The sequence below is a fragment of the Anopheles funestus genome, chromosome 3RL (genome assembly GCF_943734845.2).
Source record: "Anopheles funestus chromosome 3RL, idAnoFuneDA-416_04, whole genome shotgun sequence".
NCBI classification, from domain to species: domain Eukaryota; kingdom Metazoa; phylum Arthropoda; class Insecta; order Diptera; family Culicidae; genus Anopheles; species Anopheles funestus.
The window spans coordinates 20,869,269-20,883,822 of NC_064599.1; the positions used below are offsets into that span (position 1 = coordinate 20,869,269).

A 14,554-nucleotide genomic window follows, 5' to 3' on the forward strand; every position below is an offset into this window, starting at 1 on the left:
GTTTGAGAAAATGTAAAATTTTCTTCATTTTTGCACCAAATTTTGCCTATAACTCGGTCGGTATACAACGGATCGCCAATCTTTAACCTGTGGTCGGTAGATGACACCAATGGCTACATTTTCTTTCTGGACGGCCATGCCCTCAGATGTCTATGTCAGAAGTTATTCGAGGAACCAAGTTCCATACCCTGTTTGAGAAAATGTAAAATTTTCCTCATTTTTGAGTAATTTAGCAAAATTTATAAATGTGATATATTTTAATGGGAATTTGTTGCAATAAGTTTCTTTTCACTCAAATAATGCTTTAAACACAAAAAAGAATAAAAAATCGGAAAAAATTAAAAAAAAATTTCCACTCGAAAATTTTATAAGGGGTACCCCTTACGATTTTTTTGAGAAATTTTGCAAAAAAAATTAAATCGATTTATTTTAATGTCAATCGGTTGCAATGTGTTTCTTTTCACTCAAGTAATGCTTTAAATAAAAAAAAGAGTGAAAAATAATCAAAAATTCTAAAAAATAAAATTTTACTAAGGCTCATTTTTGCCCCAAGTTTTGCCTATAACTCGGTCGGTATCCAACGAATCGCCAATCTTTAAGCTGTGGTCGATAGATGACAGCAATGGCTACATTTTCTTCTTGGACGGCAATGCTCTCAGATGTCTGTGCCAGAAGTTATTCGAGGAACCAAGTTCCATACCCTGTTTGAGAAAATGTAAAATTTTCTTCATTTTTGCACCAAATTTTGCCTATAACTCGGTCGGTATTCAACGGATTGCCAATCTTTAACCTGTGGTCGGTAGATGGCACCAATGGCTACATTTTCTTCTTGAACGGCCATGCCCTCAGATGTCTGTGTCAGAAGTTATTCGAGGAACCAAGTTCCATACCCTGTTTGAGAAAATGTAAAATTTTCTTCATTTTTGAGTAATTTAGCAAAATTTAAAAAAATGATGTTTTTTAAGGCGAATATGTTGAAATATGGGAAATATGGGAAACTGGGGCGGTCCGGTGGTGCATGTGATAAACGGCGCCAGTCCACACGGCCGGACCGGGTTCAAATCCCATCCGGACCGTACCCCGTAGCAAGGACTGACTATCCGGCTACGTGGTAAAATAAGTCTAGTAAGCCAGAAATGGCCGGCGTGACCTGTAAGGTCGTTAAGCCAAGAAGAAGAAGATGTTGAAATATGTTTCTTTTCACTCAAATAATGCTAAAATGAATAAAAAAATAATAAAAAAATTAAAAAAAACTTATAAATTTGCCAATCTTCTAAGGCTATAGCCTTAGCTGTTTTTAAGTAATTTAGCAAAATTTATTGAACTTGCTCCAACAATGTCGGTATAAAAAACGCGATTGGCCATTTTGCTAGATAAATATAGCCCACAGCATAAAGGTGTTCGATCCCTTTTGGAAGCTGTGTTGGAATCGTAGTTATGATTACCTGTACATATATTGAGGGTACGGTGATGGTCATGAAATGAGAAAAAAGCCGGACAAGTTTGATTACAAACGAAAATTTTTAGCTTTATGCTATTCGAAGCTGCTTCTAATTGGTGCTATCCGACTTCTAATATTCGATCCCGATTGTATTTTGCCCGGTATATGACGCGGTGGTCAAAAACATCTTCGTTCACCTATTTATCTTGTTACAATTTCTTCTGGCTACCGGAAAAGTTATGACAAGTGTGTATATTTCCCCTTAAATAGCGTCATCAGCAGAAATATCCTCCCAAAAGTGTTTTATGAAAGAATGCGATGTGTTTATTCCATGTTTTAATCAATAAATTAATATCACATTACGTATTGTTTGTTAGTAGGCATTTTAAACAGTACATGTACCATACCTCTCTCTCCCATTCGCGGCACGGGTCCACTTAAATGCGTGTGCGTGTGTGTTTTCCTTAAACATTAGTTGAGAATTCGGATCTTCGGTCTTATTCGATTATCATCTGGTTTTTGGTCCCTATTTCTGCTCTCCTGATGATTTTGATTTATATTCTGCCCTTACTGCTTACTGCCTAATAGCTGCACTAAACTAACTAAGCCGAAGGACTGACCGAAGGGAAATACAAGAATGCGTTTCCTTCCTTTGTTTTTGTGTCAAATGTTTGGAGCATTAAGCTGAGCGATATACTTCCACTCTCTCTCTCTGTTCCACCTTCCGCGACATGTCTCGCTTCTAAGCGGCATGTCATGGTGAAATGATCTTGATCGTCGTTGTCTCTGTTTCCGCCATGTATACAATTTCACTAACCTGTTTCGTTTTGGTCCCAATACGGTGGTCTCAACCGTCTTCAGCACAACAACAAGCACCACAACATTCGCCCTGCATTCTTTCTCCACAGCAATATGGTGCTAACAAAACACTTTTAAACCCCACATTTCGGGTGTTTTGCTGTTTGTCTTCGATTTGGTTTGGTAATTAAAAAAAGTTAGTTCAGGAAGGAAATGGTTCAGCCTTTTCTTCGACTAATTCTGCTTACTACCTAAATGAGTTTGTTTTGAGTGTATGTTTGTGTGTGTGTGTGTGTTATAGCAAAATTAATGTAAAGTATGCACAAAAACACCTATCCTTTCGAAAAGAAAACAAAAATCCCTATCCTTTAATCTACTCACACGACGGATGTCCAAAATACTGCCGTTTACTAATACGCGCGCGTTTTGTTTTTGTTCCTGTCTCGATTAATACTCCAACAAATGCTTCCATTTTGGCTATTCGATGCTATCCTAACTAAAGCTAAAGGGACTACGCAACGGAGGTGGATGAAACGGGACTCGGTGGTGCCTCGGAAGCTACCACCAAGCTTCCCTCATCTGCTACCCTCGTATGTCCATCGCTGCCTCCAATGCTGTTGTTACTATCGCTAATGCTAGGACTATTGGTTTGTGCGGTCTCGGTAGTTACCGGTAACTCGTTACCATTATCGGACGGTTTCTGGGTGGGAAACAGTACCGAGTATGCGGGCGGTGGATCAAGCTCCCCGTAGTGAGGTAGATTGTGGCTGGCGGGACTATCACCGGCCGACGGCAATCTCTGACGTCCGGTTTCAGTCGGTGACGATGTTTGCAGAAATGATGGCACCTGATCCGGTAGCGAATCATCCACATTCGGTTCAGCTTTATGCGATCGGCAACAGCATTCTGCAAAACAACAGAAAAAAATGAAAACTCATAAAACGTGAAACAAATGCACTTTTGGTGGGTGTGCCAAAAAACCACAACCCAACGCTTACCCCAGAGACCGCAAATTAGCAATGCACCACCGCATATAAGCATGCCGAGAAACAGATAACCCCACGGACCATATTTGGACAGCCCGGTAAGGGTGCTGCGGTGCTTTTTGGGCGGTACCGTCGGTTCGGTTGCCGGCGGTGGAAACGGGGAAGATGCCGGTGGGTAGATCGAACCAAACTTTTGCTCCAGCGCTATATCCACCTCACCGTACGAAGGTTTCGATGGTAGCTCTTTTGGTTCACCGCCAAAGAATGACTTGATCGTGTTTTGGATGTACTGACGAAATACCGATTGTACCGGATTTTCCTGTATGAAAGGAAAGAAAAACGAAAGAAAAAAGATGTTAAAACGAATTGCTCTACATTTGGCTTTTGTGAACAAATATTCCGTGTTCCGTCGTTGTGGTGCAATGCTTTTATTTTTGACGATGAGTAAAGTGTGTACCATTTTCACGATTCGGTGACACACTTTTCTGCGATGTACAGTTGGACAGTGGAGAGCAGACGATATAAATGACAACAGGAAGCAAAATGTCCATTTACAGTGTGAAATGCTACATAAATCTATCAACAATTTGCTTGTTATCAGGAAGAATAAGGAAGAGATTATAATCATGCAAAACATTCACAATTAAGTTGCAGTGAAAAAGGAGAACATAGCATTGAAAGTAGAAAAATAAAGATGGAAACAAGACATGAAAACCATCTTCTCCTTTCTCTGTTGGAATTGGTACAAAACAAAGCTGACCTTAAGCAAGTTCCTATTTACAATCCTCTAGGAAGAACGACGGTAGCTAACAAACAAGGTAATCGGTTAAGTGAATTAAAACTTTGAATTATGGTTGCCATAAAGCGATAGTCAACCAGACGCGGGGACATCTTTGATTGATGGGTTTGTCTTAGCGCAAACGGTGAACAGTCATACCATTAACCAGTTAAAATGAAGTGATAATTGCAGAGAAGATATGATTTTTGAAAATAAAAACAATGTCTTATAATGATTTAAATAATATTTGTTCGTATTGAACTATATGAACACCTTATTGTTTCGTGGAAAAGTGTTCTACTTTATTAAATTTGAGTCTCAACAAGGAGGTTCTAATGACTTTGGTGGGGAGAAATCCGAAAAATGTTATGAATAATAATACTTTATCTGGCAAAGTTTAAGTGAAAAGTTTAGAAAGAATTTTTATACACGGGATAATACGGTGTAACAAATAAGAATCAATAAAAAAAACTTTATTAAATGATAATGAATCGAAAAAGTATGAAATTCGTATTTTTTTTTAATATAAACGTTTGCTGCTGTACAATCTAATCACAACAAAAAATACACAAGAATGCTTACCGAATATTCCTGCTGCCGGTGCTTTACACACATTGTTTCATTCTCATCGTTGACTTCCGTACCGAACGGTGGACAGTTTGGCAAACCGTCGCAGACCAGTTCCCGGGCAATGCAAAGCAACGGCATGCCAACATACTCCAGACAGGAATACTTATCGCGTTCCAGACAAACCGCACCCTGGCCAACTACCGTGATCTGCAGGCGATAGTTAGGCGCATTGCCATCATGATTCCAGACAATGTTAAGCTTCCCCTGTAGCAGACGCATCGGTTCTTCCTGCGTACCGGACGTTTCCAGCAGGCATGGATCTAACCGCCACGAGGGCAACACCTCGCCGTTTGCCGATTGTGACTGTGCGAAGAAGGGAAGAACCGGAGAAGAGATCGGTAGAGTAAGTTCAGTTAGATCAATTGAGGTTTCGAACCATTTTTCCCTCGAACTAATTAGCACTCGTTCGCAACGATGGCGTGTGCGTGTGTGTGGTTGGGATGTGAGGTGCGAGCTATTTGTTGCGCATCGTTGCCCTTGGTTAGGTGCTGGTACGAAGCGCACACTTCATGTTGTGGTTGTGCATGGCCAGTTCTTACCATGGGCACGTGTGTTCGCAAAAGCTTCTGCCGGTAAATGCAAACGCTTTGCTCATCATCATCGCAATAACAGAATGTACGCACTCGCAAAGAATGCAATATTAAACTATCCCAAACACACAAGCACACACACACACAGTGCCCATCCGATCCGACTTCCTACGCTAGAACAGGTTCTTACGACGTACGTACAATCGTAAGCGGGCAGCTATGGGTGCTGTTGCTCGACTTGTTCCCGTTGTATTTTCTGCTTGCCGTACTGCGCGAACCCGCTGCTGGAACGCGCTGCATTCGTACGAAGAAGTTGTACGCATCGGGTGCCCGGAATTGACGTTTGCAGGAAGTAGCCGATGATGCCTTACCATGTTCCGGACGCAACGCTAGCAAAATACTGGACGTAGGACCCTTATCGCTAACGTACTGTTCGCTTGTTTCTCCACTCTCACCGCACAACGATAATAGACCCGTAGCCGTGACTGGTTCGGCATCTAAAAAGAAGGAACGAACAAAGGAGAGAAGCGAAAAGGGGAAAAGATATCGTAAAACACGTATTTGAGAAATGTTTCAAAGGTTAAATTAAATTAAAAGTATACAACATAGAAAAAAATGCTTTTAAAAAGAGTAGATAAAACTCGATTGAATGAACGAAAGAATAGACTGCTTTTATACAAAAAAATAAATAAATAAGTATAAAAGTATTAAAAGTTAAACATGTCAAATCATAAGGAACTTATTTAAAAGAAGTCAAGAGAAATAATAAAAATAAATAAATATGCCCAAAGACGAAGGTAATTTTTGCAAAAGATTAAAAAACGGATTGGACAAAGCAGAATAGCAAACTATTAGGTTTGGGCTTTGATACTTGAAAATATTTACTAGAAATAGGAGAAAAAAACAAAGAGAACTTGTAACATGTACAAAATTAAAAAATTAATATTATTACTCTGATGGAAGATAAAAATAGCTGGTAAAACGTTATTCCATAAAGTGTGTATCATAAATAAAGGAAAACATGATATTTTGAGAATAAAACTAAAATTTGAAGAACAAAAATGTCAAATCTTTAAAATGATTTAAAGATAAATTATATTAATAAAAATCAATATTAAACTGCACTTAATTCAACTTTGACAGGTTTTGCCCCTAATTAAACATCTAAAGAATTCAGACTGGATTTCAGCTTTGTATTGTAAACAAAAAATAAAAACAATAAACAACAAAGAAATTGTCAATGAAAGCAGTTATTCAACCATCGTCGTAACTGTCCCTTTTTTTCGTACAACCCTTTTATCCATTAAATTCACACAAAAAACGGACATTATTTATCACAAACAAAACACACAAAAAAAAAAGTTTGTCCTCGAATGGTGTTGTTGCATTAGTAATGAAGTCCTGAAAGCGAATTAAATTGGCCAACGTTTCGAAACGTTGCCCATTCCAGTGGGATCATCAAACACGGAAGTGGCATAAGGCCATGTGAAGTGAAATGTAACTTTCGCAAGCTGTTTACTTCGTTCCCATGAAATGACCTCTATTCATTTTACGATAATTAGATGCTTGCATGTAACACCTTCTTACCAACTTCTAAAGGCAATCGCTTAAGGATTTCTCTGGACATAGTTTCGTCCAGAGCTACCTTTTTTTTAGGTAGAAGTTTTTGTTTTTTGCTAGTAAAAGCGGCGACAAGCAAAACGGCTACGATGACACGAGCACGAGCAGATGTAGGTGTGTTACTGGCCATTTGTTGCCCGAATGTGCTGCGCTACAGCAATGGCATCAATTATGCGAAGGTTACTGAAAATGACCTGTATCAATTTAATGCTGGCACGTTTGGTCACTCGCTCGATATATGTGCATTGATGCCCGTCAGGCGAGCCGTGAGCACCGATCCGATCCGTTCGATAGGTGTGTGGATCGGTCGGAGTTGGACACACCATTGCGGGCAAGTATATATATAGAGGGGGTCCGATATCATCGTCCGGTTCGGTTCGGTTCATGTCAACAGATTGATCTTGAAGATGTACGCGAAAGCGGTATGCGTCTACTGGAAGTTGCGCTTCCACTTCGCCTGACTGTTACTGTGTGTCTTTTTTCTCTTCTGTCTCATCGCACGAGTACAATCACGAGTACCTCGCGTCTGCTCACGGGGCTGATGCAATATGTTTGGTGCAAGTTGTGATTATTTCACCCACCACTGAAGTGGCTGAAGTGGCTCGTGGACTACCCGGATACTTAACACCGGGCGTGAGCGGTAAAATCAAACCACTTCCGGTCCGTGAGGTGGCAAATTTTGGGTCTCGACGGCAATAAAAATACCCTTCAAGGAAGGTAAACAAACTCGATCGATAGTGCTGATGCGGGGTGGGTTGATGGCTGTCGGCAGCATTAGCAAAACATAGAACGATCACGATCATGTAAGAGTTGATGGCCTTTTTTTAAAGCAACCTGACCTAAAACGAAGTTATACATAAAGCTGTACCATTAGCATTAGTCACATTTTTTTATTGGGTGTGTCAAACATACCTTGAAACCCATTATGTGTACCAGCACTCATTACACCACAAACGATCGTACGTAAAATGTTGTAAAATGAATAGAGCTGTATTGCTTAACTGTAACGACAACTATTTCTTCATGAAAATTCGATTGTTTTTTGGTGCAAATTTGCATCGATTTAGGCCGATTAAGTGCGTACAAAACTGTATCGTGTTTGCCTCACCCGGTTTTTGTCTTTCGGTAAATGCGCAAACCGTGCAACAGCGGCGCATTCGCATCGCTAAATCGTTCAAGTCGAAAAGTTTGGAACATAACGCTACGCGTTTTAAATGCGACACACGTCGTTCGTAACGAATTTCGCTGTATTTACAAAGCCATGAATTCCATTCGGAACTGGATGAGAGTGGGTTGTGCTGGTGGGTCTCAGTCAGCATCATCGTTTGCCAAACCTGTAAGAGGTGTAACGAAAAAGCTAAACCAATACTTCCGCCAAGGGGGGAGGGAACTAGCGCGCGTCAGGTGTTCGCGAAATTGCGCTAATGCTTTTGATTGAAAAAGATCATAAATAAACATATGTGATGAAAAAAAGATAAATTGAATTTCGGTTTGAGTACAGATTGAGGGGTAAAAATGTTGCTTAAGCTCGTTCGCTTAAGCTTTACAAAAGACGAAACATTCGGGAAATTCTGGTTCGCTCTTCGGCTCATTGCAACATTATGTATTTAAAAAAAATGTTAAAGGATGGTAACAATTATATTCCCGATTTTTTTCCTTCATTTTTAAAATACTCAAATATAAAATTAGATTTTTAATTCCTTATTGAAATAAATCATACCTATTTATCAAATAGGTATTTATCAAAATGGAACACCTAACAATGTCCTCTTTTTTCTACCTTTAATCATCTCTTTTGGATTTATTTAAAGCAATATTGTCACATTGTTTCTGAAAATGTAATTTCGTTTTCAAAACTTTTTAAATTAATTTTTTTTTTCAACATAAGCAAAAAAAATCTACATCCGATGGTAGGAAATTTATCTGAAATTAGGGATTAAAAAATATCGATTTTGTTTTTGCTTCAGTTGGTGCGGCTTTCTAAACTCCATCAGGTTTTCTACCGATCATCCACGCTGTACTTGGTTTTGCGGCCGAAAGAGTTAGTTCAATGTAGGCCAAACGATTGAAGTTTGCGGTCGGAAAGAGGCAGAATAAAAATATGTATTATGTTTTGGTTATCTTTCTAAAAAATCTGGGGCCATTTGGGCGAAATTTTGTTCCTTGCATGATTTCGATCGAATTCAAATCCCATCCGTAACGTTCCTCCAGGACTGTGACTACATTTACCGAAAAGTAATGTCAAGGAATATCAACATTCTGGCCTTAAAAAATATTAAAATAGAAGAAATAGTTCGAAAAGTAACATTCTTCTGCGACAGCCACAACATGCTTCGTAGCTTTCGGATCAGTCGATCGACCCGATCGATCAACCACCTGGTCGTTGATGGTTTTCGATGCTGTCGGTGAAGGTTCCCGACGAGGTTAAAGCCTACGTGATCATGCACACTCGTCGCATTATTTTTTTTTTGAGCCACCAGTTGAGATGATCGTCAACAGAATGCTTCCGAACTGATCGTAATCGTGTGATTCATCGCCTGGAGATTACTCAGGGGGAATACTTTCCATTGATGAATCCCGAATCCCACGCCTTGCGTCATATATTGTATATGAGTCAACCGGGAAGAAAGAAGTTTGATGAAATTGCTTCCAGTGTATTTAATTTGTGGATTGCCCTCCTTTCACGAGATGATTGTGGATACGATGTCCCGTTTCCATTTCGATTAGACGATAGCAAAGACACGGAAGAGATCGAGTTTGGAGATGGGTTAACACGGCGATACCAACACACAGCACACGCAATACGCTGCTGGGTGTTTTGGCGTCGCGTTGGTAGCGTCTGGTGTGATGTTTGATTTTTTGTCTTTTCCCCTATCCATCCGTCGTTCGGTTGATGGGTTGCACAACTTACTTGAGAAGAACGATGCACAATCGGTGCGTTGTGTGTAGAGTATAAAAATACACCACCACTGCAGCAGGCAGGATGTCGCACTCGGGCAGAAGATCATCGTTTTTCTGTTTTTTTTCTGTTTTGGTGCTTTTATTTTTATATGTATCACTAAGCTCCAGCTGTTGCGTCCCCGTAATGGTTCGCAGTGGTCACGCATTAATCGCGGAAACAGATGAAGCACACCACCACACTTGGATCGCACACTTCACACAAAACTATGCTAACGGTTCTCCGGTCCACGCTTCACGACACCATTAAACTCACGCACAGTACCGAGCGCGGAACACTATTTTTCCTTGGCAAATCGCTAACAAAACTTGCACACCTTTCACGTTGTTGTCGTTAGCTTGCAGCACGCCACTTCCCTACAGTTGGCCACATTTTAGCCACAGCAAAAGCCTGTCGGTGTCATGTTGAACCATAGCACGCACAGCCCAGCGATGGCGTACAGCGATCTCACTCCGAACGTTGCGATCGAAACGGAAAGGAAGACGCGAATAACGCACGGCGCCAACGTCAAACCATCTGGAACTTTTCTTTCGAATTTCAACAATAAAATGCGAGTCGTACTTCGCACGCGCACTCAGGCAGAGGGATGCGTGATGCTCTACAACCCCGTACCCAGTGCTGTCGAATGGGGTTAGGTGTGCAATGGTAGAAATGCGATATTTAAAATACATTTACTGCTGTGCTGGGTATTCTTTACTTTTCTTATGAACTTGCACCCTATTTGGGTTTGATTAATTTTTAACATGTTTTGTGTTGATGATGCATTTACCGTAAATAGGAGCATCTATGATACGCAGTTAAAAATAATATTTCATATTTGTGTTCGACACTCCTGCAATTAGCACTGTGCTGGCTGGATTTTGTTTACCTACTGCACTGCGCAGTGTGACAACTAACGGTCATGGTTACTGACATTTTATGAAGCGAAACTTTTTTTTAAATGTTGTAAAATATTAACGTAAACTTCTCATAAATCAAAACGTAAAAAAAACATTAAATTATACACATTAATTATGAAACATTCTAAACGGGATTGTGTTTTTTAGGTAATTGTGTAGAGGCGTGAAGTTGAATTAGGAAGACACTTCAAAGCTGCTTAAAAGCAATTTTGACGCTGGAAGGAACTCTGGGTCTAACGAGGTTCCTTGCAATTTTCAAAACGCACTCTACACGTGTCGATAGTACGTTCCTCCTCATTAACTTCTTTTGGGTTCTCTACTCGTCCAAAGGCACAAAGAAGAAATAGGCCTAGTAGTACCTTCGAATAGGATCACTTCGTAGAAGTGATATCCTTACCAGTAGACCGACCAGTAGAATCTTAATATCTTTGTATAAAGCTGAAGGAGAAAACTCACCTTCAAGCTTCAATTAAGTTTGATGTAACTCAAATAAATATTTTACACTACAGTAAAAAAAAAATCGCACTTTGCATTGATGCCTAAAATGGAACTTCTATTGTTCGTTATCAAAACATTCAAATTATTGCCCCATTCATCCCGCTCTTTGGCGCTATCTTTTAAGATAGTTAAGCTAGGACATTCGCCCCTTTCAATGGTTGGTAATCCCTTCTAGAAGATATCCATTCAACTTCAACACGAGGCGGACGTATTTTGGTACCGCTTATCGATAGCAAACGTGAGTCAATCGCATATCATAAAGTAATGTTTTTTTTTTATCAGATGAATGAAATACGTAAGCACATGAAAATCAACTTTGCAACAAGATAGTGAGATAGGTGAAATTATTGTTGGAAAAATACATATTCTATATTTCAATCGTTTAGCAAGCTAACCTTAACAATAAATATTATTTACATGTCCACAGATGCTGAGAACGTTCAACGATAAAAAACTTATCACTGACGCTTGCCATTAATAACTATCGATCGTTTAATTCCTTCCCTATCTAAGCACTATACAGTTAGGCTCGATTTTGTCATGAGCAGAAACAACAGCACATCACGTGTGTAGAACCTCGTACGCAGTAACGCGGAAGCGCAAATGTCTGGAACTACCTTATCACCTTAACATTTTCCGTGTTTAAATTGCTAAAAAACGGTAAACTGTTGCGTCAGCGTTGGCGTAGCCAATGGTCAAGAACAATCGCAAGCAACACAGCACTTCAGCCGGTTGTCCACTCGTCGAACACAGCGCGGAAACACACGCAAGTTTCGAACACCTTCCGTTACGATTGGTTCGCGTACAATCGACCTTCAGAGTGTGGTGACGTACCGCTCATTGGCGTCACTACTTCGTACCGAAATACTCGACACTGCAATAACTGCTGGAACATCATCACTTTCGTCGTTAATATCACTGATACGAATGGAATGACTGGACGGTTGCCGTAACGATGGTGGTTCGATGATGTGTTCCAGGTTGTTTGCCAGGCCCTCGGCATTCTGCTGATGATGATCACTGTCGATGCGACTATCGTATGGAATAATGAAGATGCTGTCGTTATCCTTCTCGAACTCGAGCGTATCGTAGCTGGGTGGGGCAAACAGACGATAGGACGGAGCGGGCGTTGGCGGTGGCGCTAGCTCTTCCGTGGCGGGTTTGCGGGTTCCACAACGGTTGCGATCGGCACAGGCCATCACCAGGAAAAATGATATCAGGGCAATAAACGTGGCCAGGTACCATACGATGGTAATAGCGTCCATGACAGGTGTATCGGTAAACAGAACACGATCATGTGTCGTCGTCGTACTTGTGCTTTGCGTAGTTGTATCTGTGAAATTAAAAAAAGAGAAAAGCGTTAGAAGGATGTAAAAATGTGGACGATTTCCTCTCTATCTCTTACCTACTAGGGCGATGTCGTCTTCGTTGCCGGTTGTACCAACGACCTCTTTGCTAGATACGATTGGGGTTCCATCGACCCGTTCCGGGACTTGCTCTAGTCCCGCTGTTCCAAGCAACAAGTTCGGTACGCCTTGCACCTTCCCGATCACGAAAAGTGCTAAAATGCGAATGAAAAAATCTATCAGTTTCAGGGTAATGGAAATGGGGGGAATTCATTTTTGCGCTAGCTGCACCTTATCTAACCCTCGCTTAATACAGCATGATAAGCAAATGCGTATTCAGGAAACATTTCTGGCTTAAGGCAGCCGATAAAACTTCGTCTGGGCGTTTTTGGAGGTAGGACGCACGAATACTTTTGATGGTACTGCACCAATGTAAAAAATAAAATAAACACAGTGAAACAAAACCATTTGCAGAACGACTATTCGCGTTCGGGGAACAGTTTCGATATGGAAGATCATAAACATCGTACAATTGCTACCGCACGATGACGAATGGGAGTCGAAGCTTAAAAGGGACATTCCAGGGATGATAACATGGAACCATGATAACTTACCGATCATCACGTAGCCCGCCAGTTGATTGTGCTTTCCCTTAGCCATCAGAGAAAATGTTTATAACCAACGGGTAAATGGCTTCCGATTCTATCCGTATCTTTCGGCTCTTTCGCAACACGACTACCAACTCCGTAGAAATAAGGTTGTGGTTCGTTTTGGAAAACATTGACACGAAAGTCGACAATAATCACAACAACAAGAGAAGATCCATCGCTTGCTGAGATTACTATTAGTGTGTGCCACAACAAGCCTCAACGAACTGTTTAACGTTACAGAAATCGAAAGTTCTTTTACAAACAAAGCAACCGCATGCACTACTGTCGACTTCAATGTTTCACTTTCTTTCCACGCTCGGTATTTTTTTGACCGGACCCTGACAAATAGAACGTATAGGCACACTCGAGAACTATGAAGTCAAAGATTTCACATCTCCAAGAGGCTCGGTTTTATACTGCCTTCCCGCGTACAGGCCGTTGATCAGATAAAACAATAACAGCTCCAAGTGGGTGATTTTTGCAGCCATTCGCAACAATAACAGACAACGTACGTACGTCATCCGGTACCGGTGTGTTATCAGCAAACCAGATAACGGCGACGTGTCATATCGGAGATGTCTTTTACGAGACTTCAAACGAGCCTGCTAGTATCTTCGCGAAGGTGTCTACAGCGTAATCTAATGCGCAGAATACAGGGAGAAACCGTGTCTCCGGCTGAGTAAGGTAAGCGTGGCTCACAATTTGCATCCGTTACCAGGTTCGCGCTCTACAGCTAAAGCCGATTGCAACTGGCTATTATCGGTTATGTAAAGAATGGAAACACCGTTGAATGAATTCAATCTTACCAAGCCATGATCGGTAATGCTATCAACAAGCCGTAATTATCCGTGTAGACGTTTTTGGGTGACTACTTCTCCACCACAGAGCCCTTTCTCCGCTGCACTGCTGTTCTGTTTTTAGATGTAAAAAAGAAGGAATCTAATCAAATGGGTTATCTGAAGAGAGGTTGGGTTGATAAGCAAGAGTAACAAAAAAAAAGTTCAGAGATGAGTGTGATACAAAAACAAAACAATCCCATTACTGAAACCGATTGGACACAGCGGACAGGACATAAGATAGGTAGTAAACTTTTGTTGTTTAGCTCAATAAATGTGGTAGTATACAAATCACATAACAAAACTCTTATCGTAACACACAGTCCTAGTTTATCAAGAAAAAAACAGCAGTTAAATGAGATTCCAGGTTATGGGCCACCAGTTGGTCCCTTGGTAGGTTAATGGTTTTGCGTACCAGGAGAGTTGTGACAAACAGAACGACTGGAATGCTATCTTAATTAGCCCAGACAAACCCCATGACAGAAAAGATCACACTGAAGATATGGAAACAATCGAAGTGAGCGCGTGCCGGTGTAGATTTGATGTCGAGGGAAGATGCGATCTTTCCCTCTTGCGAGACAAA

The 14,554-nt window shown here is 40.8% G+C and overlaps 2 protein-coding genes across 2 annotated transcripts; both read right to left on the bottom strand.

Annotated features, from left to right (window-relative positions):
• Positions 1-1,742: 1,742 nt before the first annotated feature.
• On the bottom strand, positions 1,743-10,359 carry LOC125770094 (uncharacterized). Its single transcript, XM_049439331.1, has 5 exons — positions 9,695-10,359; positions 5,365-5,660; positions 4,586-4,936; positions 3,238-3,544; positions 1,743-3,145 (listed from the first exon to the last, which is right to left on the bottom strand). The coding sequence occupies exons 1-5, from the start codon at positions 9,888-9,890 to the stop codon at positions 2,751-2,753; spliced, it is 1,545 nt and encodes a 514-aa protein (XP_049295288.1). The 5' UTR covers positions 9,891-10,359; the 3' UTR covers positions 1,743-2,750.
• A 1,124-nt stretch (positions 10,360-11,483) lies between these two features.
• LOC125770102 (uncharacterized) lies at positions 11,484-14,429 on the bottom strand. Its single transcript, XM_049439343.1, has 4 exons — positions 13,942-14,429; positions 13,100-13,868; positions 12,545-12,700; positions 11,484-12,472 (listed from the first exon to the last, which is right to left on the bottom strand). The coding sequence occupies exons 2-4, from the start codon at positions 13,143-13,145 to the stop codon at positions 11,955-11,957; spliced, it is 720 nt and encodes a 239-aa protein (XP_049295300.1). The 5' UTR covers positions 13,146-13,868; positions 13,942-14,429; the 3' UTR covers positions 11,484-11,954.
• Between the last annotated feature and the right edge of the window lie 125 nt (positions 14,430-14,554).